Below are 12,986 nucleotides of genomic sequence, written 5' to 3'. Positions count from 1 at the left end.
ATGTTGTCTCATATCATTACCAAATATCAGTAATTCTATACAAATATAAACATTGTTTCCTGTTAAAAATATATGTATTTTATAGGCATAGATATCTGATTACCAAAAGCTAAAATTACTGTTATGATAATGTGTGAAATCACTTATGCAACAGAATTTTTAGTAATAATTTTTTGGAAGACTGAGAAATGCAAGTAAATAATTACCAAAGAAGGGAGAGTAGCAAGGCAAATGACTCCTTCTCCTACTACAGTAATCCCTGTACTATCCGGACGCCCACTTTCCAGACATCCCGACTTGCCTGACATAATCGTCCCGGGATCCAATATTCCCAAAATGGTCCAAAAACCGCAAAAAATTAAAAAAAAAAAAAATCGACTTTTTCCCGCCCATAATTTGAACTTGGTGTGCGCAGCGCGGGACAGCTTTGTTTTGGTGCGTCATTCCTCCGACGTCCGCTAGAGCGCCCCTGCATACTCCCCACTTTCTGCCCGTCTCTTGTCGTGAGTGTACGCTCGTCGTCATGGCTGCCCACGTGCTAGCTTTTGTGGTGGTGCCTTACCTGCCGCAGGCACTCCTGCTGCTCTCATGCCTCTCCTTTGTGTGTGTAATGATGGCCCCGCTGCCTGAGAAGAGGAAGAGAGTGGTTTTGACTCTGGAGAAGAAGAGGGAGATATTGGAGAAAGTAGATGCGGGATGGTCTTTGTCACGCATCCTTTGTGAGTTCAACCTGGCCCTATCTACCTTGTTTGATATCAAGAGATCCCGAGACAAACTCATGCAGTACACGGCTGACTTCTCATCGAAAAGCAAACGCAACATGGAGAGGAAGATGATGTTTACTCCCAAGTTTGCTGAAGTCGACCGCTCCACGTTGATTTGGTATCAACAGCAACGTGCTGCTGGTGTGATGGTACGTGGTACAGCGCTGAAGGCTGCTGCTGAGAAGTTCGCCAGGCTTCACGACGCCCTAGACTTCAAGGCATCCGAGGGTTGGCTCTTCGCGTTCAAGGTAAGACATGGCCTTACCAACAGTAAGTCTCATGGCGAAGCTTTGGACCCTAGCGAGGATGGAGTAGAGGAGTTTCGGCCCAAGGTGAAGGGCTTGATCGACAGGGAGGGCCTCACTCTCGGTCAAGTCTACAACGCTGACGAAACTGGTTTATTCTATTGCTCTTTGCCAACGAACACTCTAGCCGAGGAGACGGAGAAGCGTGTACCTGGCCGCAAGCTCTCTAAGCAAAGGCTTTTTGCTTTGTGTTGTGCTAATGCTAATGGCATGCACCGGCTTAAGCTCATTCTTGTTGGCTGTGCAAAGCAACCTTGGTGTCTTCGTGGGGTGATGGATGTCCTTCCTGTCGTCTGGTACCATTTCTTGAAGGCATGGTTCACAGCCCAGATCTTCAAAGACTGGTTCCACCGCCGTTTTGTCAAGGAGATCATACATTACCAGACGGAGAAACTGGGAATCCCACGCAACCAGGTAAAGGCCCCCCTCCTCCTCGACAATGCACCTGCCCACCCGTGCGACAAGGACTTGGTGGCTGAGAATGGCCGCATTAGGTGCATGTTTCTGCCACCTAATACTACTGCTCTCATCCAACCAATGGACCAAGGAGTGACTGTGGCAACGAAGAGGCTGTATCACCGGAAGTTCCTGGACAAGGTGATGGTTGTTCTCGAGGACGAGGACGAGCGCAGGGAGGGACGGGACACGCAAGGCCAGCGGACTTTGGAAAACCTTCGCTGCTACAACATCAAGTCTGCCATTTACAACTGGGCCAGTGCATGGAAGGAAATCCCTGTCAATCTATATGTCTATCTATCTATTGCCAGACGCCTCAATCCTGTTTGGGATGGTCACAAACAAATCGCCTCCACGTCGCCCTGTCCCCCGCCATTTCACTGCCCCGCTCCCAACTCACACCCCCCTCTCTCATATACCTCTCCACCCCATCTCTCCATCTCATCCTCGGCCTCCCCCTCCCTCTTCCCCCCCCTCCACCTCACTCACATACACTGTCTTCGTCAGTGTCTCACCCTCCATCCTCTCCACATGGCCAAACCACCTCAGTGTGTTCCTCATAACGCTTCCTATCACATCCACATCCACATCACAACGCTCCATTATATCCTCATTCGTCAGCCAGTCTCCCCATGTGACTCCACATGCTCCTCTTAAATAACTCATTTCCACTGCTCTCACTCTTGACTTGTGTCCTTCCAACAACGTCCAAGCTTCACTTCCATACGTTAGAGTTGGTATCAAAATACTGTCATGTAGTACCTTTTTCACTTCCATTCTCATTTCCCTGTTTCTTATCACTGCTTTCAAAGAGCCAGCAACCTTTCTTCCCTGCTGTACCCTTTCAAGCACTTCACCCTCCAAACCTCCATCCTTACTCATCACACTGCCCAAGTACTTAAACGTACTCACATTTTCCAATTCCTCACCATCCAGCCTCGCTGTACATTCACCGACTTCACCTCTCTCAAAGACCATCACTACTCTTCTGTAACTTGCAATACTTTGGTGATAGAAACTCCGTGTACAAACAGCTAGATAAGGAGTTTATTACAAGCTCACAGTAAAACAGTCTGCCCGTGTCGGCTGCCCGATATCAACTGATGCAATAACACCGTCTTCAGGCGTGGGAAAGGGTGCTGACCTAGCAAGTTTAGTGGGGGCATGTATGCATTGGGGGGGGGACATATATATATCGGGGATAGACATATTGTGGAGGGGGTACACTACTCCCCCGGGTAGCTGAGACGGTGTCTCCTGACACCGGGAGTGAAATGGTGTTTGATTATAGGAGTAAGGCAGGACCGGGAGGTTTGTACAAGGGACAAGTATGATACAGGGGCAGTAGGGGAGACATGGCCATGTTGAGGGGAGGGAATTAGAAGGATATATACATATAAGATATACAAGGAATAATAGGTACAAATCCAGTAAGGGTCGAAGGGATATATAAACATAATGGGAATTGCACAATAATAGTTTGATTCATGATAAACAAGGAGTAGATATGAGAGTTCTAGTGTTGTTCTTCCTTCATTTTTTTTTTTTTTTTTTTTGTAGGATACACTGTCACTGAGTAATGCATGAAAGAAATACCATCATTTTCTAGTAGGCAGAGTGCTGTTCACAGTTTGGGTAATTGTTAGATGGCAATGGTAGTCACGGAATGCGAGGGCACTAAGTACGGGGAGTTTCTACGTCGTGTGTAGGGCGTACTATGCCTGTAGCGACTCTGATTTCCTGGAGTCGACGTTCCATTTTTCTGACACAACAATGCACTGCACAGATGATGAGTAGAAAACCTATGAAAGCGATAACCACAGGAGGAAACACAACTGTTGGATGAACCCATGAACGGCTGAAGGCCAGAGAGAATTGATCCATAATGAAATCACTGTCATTGAGGAAGGTAAGCATGCGCAAGTGAGGGGAGGTGATGGTAATGTTGGCAGAAGGTAGGGCTGAAGGCATGTCGATTGGTTGAAAGATGTCATAGGAGTGATTACGAACAGCTTGGTGATAGCGAGTGGCGTAAGTGATGACGGACTCTGATTTGACGGTACTATAGTCAGGTGCTTTGTAGAGACCACTGGCGGGGACGGAGTGAACGGAAGAACCAGGACACATGATTGTGACAGAGATGGGAACAGCAAAGAAGAAGTACTGGACATGGTTGAGGTGAGCATGGTGGACCGGGAGGTCAGGAGCTGGGACAAAAGAACAGGCCGAGTAGATGGAATGGTTGCGAACTAAAGCAGACTCATAGGGTGTGGCACTGCTAGGGAAGATGGCGAAAAGGTGGGCAGCACAGAGACGAGAGGTCGGAGTAAGGGAGGAACATTGCTGGAGGTCTGTGGAAGAAAGGAAGGCAACGGAAAGATGATCATGGGAGAGGAGGAAATATTCTGAAGGAACAGATACCTGTAACAAGGAGTTGTTGAGGCGGAAAGGGAAGGGAATGATGTGGAAAAGGTTAAAGGTTATGGCAGAACGGAGAGGAATATGGACAACGACGTATGTAGTGAGAAGAGTGGCTTCGAGAACAGGATAATAATATTCAAGGGAGGAGTAAGGGAGGACTGGGGAGAGACCGAAGGTGGAGTGAGCCCATTCCAGGACAGAACGGAGAGCTGAGACAGGTACTAAGTCGGCAGTGACACGGCCATTGATAGCATCGACCAGGATACGAACCAAGGTAGAGACTTGAGACAGGAGAGAGTCAACGGCCAGTTGGAGATTATCCAGGTTGAGTTTGAGGTAGAAGAACTGAGAGATAACGTTGAGATCTGAAAGGTGGCGTTGTAAGATATCGGTGAAATTGTTTAAAGTGGACGTGACTTCATTGAGTTGGGTTGTGAGCTTCTGTAACATAGTGTGTTGGATTTTAAGGACTCGGCGTTGTGATTCTAGGGCTGAAGCTAAATGAGTGAGATCAGATTGGAAGCCAGAAATGTCACGGGCTGTAGCAACGCCAAACAAGCCACTCAGAATCTCACCGCCGAAGTCGAAGAGACCTCGTTTCACACAAGAACGACCCACGGGTGTCTGAAGGGAAAATGTGTCATTGAGCTCAGTGAATCTGTTACTTATGTATTGCAACTACCAGGAGAGTGGGAGGAAAAGGTTATAGAGATACTCATTCGGGTTGTGTGTCCCCATGAGGGCCGTGAGATGGTTCCTGATTCCGTGGAGCTGGTGTGCGCAGGCAGGTAGGGCAATGGCTACGTCGGCCAGGGGCGCAAGATCGTAGCGCAAAGAGGCGATGTCGTCGATAAGCATTACCTCGCCTCCCGAGCCGACCAAGGCCCCGGGACGTACTCCACCATCGTCCTGACCTGACCCAGACCCCAGGAGGGTCAGCACTGCCAGCAGGGAGATCGCTAACATCGTACCTAGAAAATCAGGGTAGAGTTAATGGGGGAGGTCATGAAGAGGTTGATGGGCAGAGCGCAGTTTGGACCGATATTGATTGATTGATGAATGAGCAGGTGGAGGTGGAGATGAAGGAGACTGAGGGATAGGTGGAGACAAGGTAGACTGAGGGATAGGTGGAGACAAGGTAGACTGAGGGATGGGAGGAGGGGAAGAGGGGGCAGGAGGTTGTGTAAGTGACTCTTCCAACACGAGGCCACAGGGTGCTCGCTTTAAGTCATCGACGTGGACCCATCTGGTGTCCTTAGTGGACAGGTCCTGGAGGTGAAATTTGTTGCCTTGTTGAGTGAGGACGCGGTAGGGCCCTGTAAATTTGTCATCCAACTTAGAGGAACGCGTATGGGAATGAGCAAAGACAAGATCGCCTACACTGATAGTGATAGGAGAGGCGGACTTATGTTGGCGCTGCAGCATGTCCTCCTGAGAGGAAGCCAAAGTGGATTGGACATACTGGTGGATTGTCTGGAAGTTGGCCAATTTTAGTTTAACATAATCATCCATGTTGTAGATGGGTTCTGGCTTTGAGGATAAGAGAGAGTATGGGAGGTCCTTGTCAAAACCCAAGAGGACGAAGAAGGGAGATTCAGCAATGGATGCATTGATGGAACTATTGATGGAGGATGCCACTTGGGGAATCCAGTCATCCCAGGACGAACTATGGGAGCCTAGATGTCTGAGGCACTCTAAGATTTTACGGTTGTGGCGTTCTACAAGGCCATTGGAAGCCGGATGGTTAGGCACAACATTGCACTTACTGATATGAAAGTGGCGACAGATCTCATCTAGAAGGCTATTGTTGAATTCTGTACCGTTGTCAGTAAGAATGGTATGAGGGGTACTGAATGGGCAAATTACGTGATCTACAAGGGCACGGGCAACGTTCTTCTCGGTCTTGTCGGAGAGGGGAACGAGGACACAGTAGCGGGAGAAGTGGTCGACCGCTACGAACAAGTACTCAGCGCCAGATTCTGTGAGAGGTAGTTTTAAGAGATCGATTGAGACAGTTTCCCATGGTCGTGATGGGATTGGGTATTGTAAGAGAGGTGCTGGTAAGCCGGTTGATCCTTTGTGGCGGTGGCAGGAGAGGCAAGAGTCACAGTGGGCATTGATATCGCGGCACATGGTTGGCCAGTAGTATTTGAGACGTGCTTGGCGCAAGCATCGGTTTTTGCCTGGATGGGAAGCTTGAGGAGTATTATGAACAATATGAAGAACCTTTGGTATCAGGGCAGTGGGGACCACAAGTTGGCGTACTTCGCAATTGGGCTTATCTTTGCCTGTTAGCAGTGTTTTCCTGTACAAGAGATCATCATCTAGCATGAACTCATCTAGTGATACTGGCAGAGTAGGTAACTGAGACACGTCTGAGTCAGCGATAGTGTTGTCGGGAGAGGATGTAAGAGCCATGTTCGAGGGCTGAGATGATGTATCAGGAGACATTGAGGAATTTATGTCCTTGCTCGCAGTCAGTAAAGGAATGATCTCTGTATTCTCAGATGATGATAGGGGGGGTTTGGGCTGGGTTGGACTTTTTAGTAGTGATAGGGACAGAGGTAATTGAAGGACTGATTTGATCGTAAGAACAGGACGGGGACATTCCATAGTGTTAACCGGGAATCCAGAAATGTCTATACTACCACAAGCAGGTAATAATGCAATGGAATGTTGTGCCATGGTGGAGAAACCAATAAGGGCATCTGCGGGATACTGCAGGTCATTAGTGACATGAAATTCAATGAGGATAGGGGGCAAAGCTCTGTGGAGTTTGACTTCAAGGGTGACTCTTCCCTTAACCTTAAACTCTGAGCCGTTGACACCACATAGGCGAATGTCTGGTGGTTCTAGGAAACTGACGTGGCTGTGATGGCGATGAATAATTTGCAAGGAATTTTCGGAGATGAGATTTACTATAGATCCGGTGTCCAAGAAGAATGACGTTGGTATGTCATGACTGCTTCCGAGAATGACTAAACCCAAGGATGTTATGGGACCTACATGGCGGATGGGGAGTTGGGTTTCTGGTTCTACGTGATATTGGTCCGATACAGGCGCGGCGCTTCCCCCAACTGTGGGCGGTTGAGGTAACGACATTCCTCGGTGGTGTGAGTTGTGCTTGATTTGTGGTATTTGCAGTGTGGACGACGTGAGCGGGAAGGCGTACGCTGTCTGGTTTGGGAGTGAGGACGTCTGTATGTACGGTCGCAACTGGATGCTCGATGTCCAGGATGACCACAGTACCAACAAAGAATCGAAGATTGTCTGTTCCGTCGGGCGCTAGATTGATCACGACCTGCGGTAGGAGAGCGATGTGTGGCAGGTCTGCCGCGTGTGGTGGGATGGGAGCGAGATTGGTCTGGGGTAGTGGAGGTGTGACAGACTGAGGAGGCCAAGGGTTGGGTGGTGCCCTGACGCGTGTAGTTCGAACCTGTTCTTTCATGAATGGCTTTAGTGACCTGAATAATTTTATCTCCTGGATTGAAGCCGATTTCCAAGGCTAGCTCTCGCTGTTTAGGAGTAAGCCAGTGAAGGAATCTGAGGTAACCAATTAAGTCAGCAAAGTTGGTGAGTGAAAGCATTGGAACGCCATTCTTGTCTTCTAACCATTTCGTGCCTACCAGTAATTGGAGCATCTCGCTACTAGTTGCTTTCATGGCAGCGGCAGCTTCGCGGAGCTTGGCATATTGCGCTGGGACGCGCAAGTCCTCATCTAGTTGGTTTAGGAGATTAATGAATCCCATGAGAGATGCGGTATTTGAATGCTGGCAACAAAGGCTGATGAGTTCCGTACGAAAATCAGCAAAGGTACGAATGCTATCGAAATGTCCTGCACGGATCGCGGATCCGATGTCTGATTTACCGTGATCCAAGCGACCGAGGAGGTAAGCTACTTTGAGCGATTCCTCGGTAATTTGTCTATTATTTATTTCGGTTTCGACATCTCTGAGGAAATCATAGACAGACCAAGTTGGGTCCTGGCCGGTAAATTTGGGACGATTGGCATCGTCGAGATAGATAGACTGTGGAGGGTTGGCCATGGCTGGAAGTGCAGAAGTGGCGGTCTTAGGAGGCTCCGTAATGCAGACCAGATGCGGGCGACGGCGGAGGCCAGTGGTGGGTGGTGAGGCAGATGTCGGCGCAAGGCAGGTGTAGAGCTGGTGAGTTGCAAATGCAGAGAATGGTGGTGTGCAGGCAGCGGGCAGACAGTGATAAGTGGCACCGTGGGGGCAGGAGCTGTGATGAGTCCGGAACAGGTGCTGGGAACAGGTGCAACAGGTGCGGAGGTCGGCGACAGCGACACGTGCGGTCAGGAACAAGGCGTATGGGTGCGGTTGTTTGAAAGGTGAGCACTGGTGAGAAAAATGGTACACTCGAAAAGCACAGCCAAGGGATTATACCACTAGAGGCACGGAGGAGGGGCGAGGCTGGCAGATGCGAGGCGTTGTGTATCTTGTTGTATCACTAAAAATCCAAGGAGGCGGTCAGAATGTGATGGTTCGAAACACCGCTGCTACCAAATGTAACTTGCAATACTTTGGTGATAGAAACTCCGTGTACAAACAGCTAGATAAGGAGTTTATTACAAGCTCACAGTAAAACAGTCTGCCCGTGTCGGCTGCCCGATATCAACTGATGCAATAACGCCGTCTTCAGGCGTGGGAAAGGGTGCTGACCTAGCAAGTTTAGTGGGGGCATGTATGCATTGGGGGGGGACATATATACATCGGGGGTAGACATATTGTGGAGGGGGTACACTTCCCTACATTCACCTTTAGATTCCGTTTCTTACACACTCTCCCAAACTCATCCACCAAGCCTTGCAGCTCCCCTTCGTCTTCACTCAACAACACAGTATCATCTGCAAACAACAGTACAGGGAGTTTCCCTGTCAAGACTCTAGAAAATGGTTGGTCTCGTCTGCTTCTTGGAACGGATGTGGAGTACGATTTCCTAGGTTTCGACGTGGATGACTTCCATGCACGTCTACATGCGCATGGGGACGATGTTGATGTGGACGAAGTGCATGAGTGGTTGGATGACGACGAGGGTGATCCTGGGTATCAGACCCTGTCTGATATCGAGATCGCATCTTCAGTTGCAGGTGTCAGTACCCAGCTTGAAGATTCCGACGAGGACGGCGACGATGATGCGGACTCTTCCCAGCATGACACTACTCCAGCCATCCCCAAGCTGAGTGCACTCCAGGAACACCTAGAGTTCGTTCTGGACTACCTGAAACACCCGGACTGCGACAGGGAGATGGGGCCCTGAGAACTTGTGGAGGAAGTGCATGCTTTCAGGCAGTGCATCATTAATCGTCAGAATCATCGTTCTTTGCGTCAATCAACGATTGACAGCTTTTTCAGGCCCGTGACCCCCGCTGTGCCCAGCCCTGGCTCCACTCTGTTGCCTCCCCAAGACAGGCCCTCATGCTCCAAGCCACAGCCCAGCACATCAGCCACGGTGGAGTCACCGCTCGACGTGAGTTTGCGTCTATCTTCAGAGTCATCTGCAGTGGGTATGCCATCACCACAACCCAGCAACGCACCCCTAGGTCACCTGCATGTGCTACTCTCAGACTCTGACAGTGGTTAAATGGCAAGAACTTCTCCACTAGACCACACGGGAATTTAGTGTTGTGCAGTGAGAGAAAAGCAGTGCGTACAGTATTGTTAAGAAATTAGAAATTTGAGTGAAAAGACAAACAATTTTTGGACTGTAAATTTAGCGTAAACTAACTTGAGTGTGTTTGGTTTAGAAAATGGTTATAAGAGTGGAAAGACTTAAAGTGCAGATTGCAACACTTATTAAGTTACAATGGAGCATAAGTAAGACAAGAGTGCGCAGTGTAAAGAGAATGGACTTCTGAGTGCGAATGACTAAGTTAAGTGCAAGACTTCATGAACAGTGTACTGCAAGTGCTTCAGGAAATCCTTCTTACTGTCAGAGTCTGAGAGGAGGCGGTTATTCATCGAGATGGCCATGGACTTGCTGTAAGTACGCAGAATGTTTCATACTGTACTGTACTGTATTTTCCATGCTGTACTTACCACAATGAGTACACCGCTTCCCGTCCGATCAGCGAAGTTAAGCAACGTTGGGTCTGGTTAGTACTTGGATGGGTGACCGCCTGGGAACACCAGATGCTGTTGGCATCCCTACATGTCAAGTGGGGTTGGTGGAGGATTAGTGCCCCTCCCTGTAAAACAATTAACTCTAAGCCCTTGACCACCCCGTCTGGGATACATGGCGTCTGGCAATGAATGAAACTTACCTCAAACACCTCATTTCACTCTTTTATGTCCCTTATTGGTGTGAATATGTAGTGTCTTAGGTGCTATGCATGTGCAGTAGGGAGGTGTTTTTCTGAGTTAGTCTAGGTTAGGGTCCATAACTACCAGTCCAGGAGCCAGGGACTTGTAAGTACCCAGAATGTTTAATATTGTATAAATCTACCTCAAAAACCTCATTTTATGGTTCTTTTGCATTTATTTCAGTCTTTTATGTCCCTTATTGGTGTGATTTGGGTCTTAAATAGGTGCTATGCATGTCCAGAGGGAGTTGTATAGGTGTTTTTCTGAGTTAGGGTCCATTAGTACAAGTCCAGGAGGCTGGTGCCCACTATCCGGACAGGACCACTTTCTGGACATGCCTTTGGCTCTGTTTCGTCGGATAGTGGAGGGATTACTGTATATATATATTATATACATGCTCATTCCTTCAACTTGTTTCATTCCTAGGCACATAATTCATATGTTTCTTGCCTCAGCACATAATTCATATTGATTTTAGTGATTTCTGGAAGGTTATTTGGCGAAAGTAATGTACAGTATTTTCCAAAATTTTCCTATTTTCATTCCTACGCAAGGGGTGAGTTTTTTGTCTCTGATGGTCAGTAGTGCAGTTACCATTAGATATGAGAGTGAAATATACATTTTCAGGTGTGTAAATTCAAACTTTTGAAATCTATAAGACCAAAATTTACCTTGGTGAAAGTTGAGAAATCAGACCCGAAATGTGGCTGGGAGGATAGTCAAGGTGGGAGCTTTTCGGTCTTTAGGGGTTAAGAACATGATTTTATTTCTGGTAGATCTAACCATGTTATTTTAACAATATAATGTTGATTTACTCTTATTAAAACTCACCATGGACACAAGAAATCTTCACATCCAATTGGCAAAGGGGATCTGTACACATGTTTGTTTCCAGTTTCACCATAACAATACCCATGGTCAGTCTAGACTGACCAGATTTCAGGCAGTTATGCACAGTACCCCCTCTCAACCCAGACAAACAAGTAGTGCTCATTGACACACTGGTGGTTGGGGGATGGGGGGGAGAGGTATGTTTTGCTCAGCCCTTGGGTATCCATCCCTTGCTAACAGCTTTGCCATTGCCTTATTTTTACCACCAGCATTCAGAATGAGTTGTAAGAATCCAAGGGGAAAGGAGAAGGTCTGAACTTTGATGTCGTTGGGACATACAGAATTAAGTCTGTTCTCTTCATATCCCATGATATCAGTTTATGAAGCTGGCTGTTTATGAAGTGAAGGATGCAGCAGCATTCCTCCCACCAGGCATGGTACCTGGGAGAAACAAGGGCGCTCAAGGTAAGTAAAATACTTCCTTGAAGATTGACATTTGAATTGGACAGTTTTTCAAACTTCATAAGCTTGTCAATCCTGAGGGAAGCCTTTCTCGTTTTTCCAGAAGCTTTTATCATCCACGGTACTGTGCCTGCTGGGAGAGATGCTGTCACCATCTTCAGCTCATTAACAGCCAGCCTCATACACCGGTGTCATGGGCTGCTTAAATAACAGACCTCACCTGCTCTAACAGTATCAAAGCATGGGCCTTCCCCTTTCCTGTCTGCTTCTTCAGACATATTCTGACTGCTGGGGGTGAAAATATGACAGTGACAATATGTGGAAGGGAGGGGGAGGATAACCAAGGATAGAACAAACCACACATCATGCCCCTCTTACCACCAGCATGTCACTGAACTCTGCTCCTTGCTTGTCCTGACAAGCAAGTAGCAGAGTATGAACAGTCTAGGCATACCAAGGGTATGGCTGTGGTTCAATTGGAAACAGTCGCATGTACAGATCTGTGAGTTTGATGTGAAGATTCCTTTTTCAGCCAGTGTAATCATGCATATTCTTTTTTATGCATCTATAACCCACAATAATTAGGTCTGTAATTATTTTACCTCATTATGGATGATGCTTTTATTTTAAGAGAACGGTGCAATATTGCTAGGAAAACTTTTATAGTGTGTGTTTCTGAATAGGAAGCCAGTTTTGGATGGAACATTGAGAAAATAGCTATACAAGGGGTTAACTGGGATGGTTTATTTTCACTTGATAATGGATTCTGCTCAGGCAGATACATTTAAAGACACAGAATGGGCATTGTTATGATGTACCGTACCATATTGCTTTAATGGGTTGTGGATCAATGAACAGCCTGTGAAGTTGATCACAGGTTGACAGAGATTGATAACTCCAGCAGTAGATCAACTGGACTTGTAAAACTCAGCTTGAATGTGTGAATGTGTATAATAAAACTACCCAGCGACATCAGGCTTGTGGAAACTGGTTGCCACGGTACCTGCTCATGTTCTTATAGATCTTCAGGAGAGTTAGAGACTGTAATTTTGTATTTATATGTTTTATTTTTTTTTCCAGAAAGGGGCCATGGACCTGTGTGAAAGCCTGACTCGAAATTTGAAGGAGGTTGAGAATATGATGGACCTAGATGTGGTGACGCCAGATGTGGAGGAAGCAGAGAAACGGCAGCTGCATCTGGTCACCAGAGATGTTGTTCATCAGTATTTCGTATTTGCCTTTGAGGTGACCACCACACCTTTGCACCTAGCCACTTCAACCAATGTTGTATTCAGTTTTTTATTCTCACTGTCTTTGATCATTTTATTCCTATAAGGACAGGCTCTTTGGCCTCGGGTGTTAGTTTTAGCCTTTATTATCTCTTCTGAGAGGACTCTCCTAAGCACAATAGAATTGTCATAGGT

At 47.3% G+C, this 12,986-nt stretch overlaps 1 protein-coding gene and 1 pseudogene across 1 annotated transcript in view; both read left to right on the top strand.

Moving 5' to 3' along the window:
- LOC145391972 (mitogen-activated protein kinase kinase kinase 4-like) overlaps positions 1-12,986 on the top strand; it is a 503,013-nt gene that overhangs the window by 237,887 nt on the left and 252,140 nt on the right. The window contains exon 17 of the mRNA XM_080266482.1: positions 12,643-12,807. Coding sequence (XP_080122608.1) covers positions 12,643-12,807 — 165 coding nt within the window. The remainder of the gene's footprint in view (positions 1-12,642; positions 12,808-12,986) is intronic.
- LOC145392020 (5S ribosomal RNA) lies at positions 9,991-10,109 on the top strand (annotated as a pseudogene).

Source organism: Coenobita brevimanus, chromosome 20 (genome assembly GCF_032717465.1).
Source record: "Coenobita brevimanus isolate Jiangsu-jjx chromosome 20, ASM3271746v2, whole genome shotgun sequence".
In the NCBI taxonomy this organism is placed as follows: domain Eukaryota; kingdom Metazoa; phylum Arthropoda; class Malacostraca; order Decapoda; family Coenobitidae; genus Coenobita; species Coenobita brevimanus.
The sequence above is the reverse complement of the archived record's forward strand: the minus strand, read 5'-3'. Positions and strand labels throughout refer to the sequence as shown.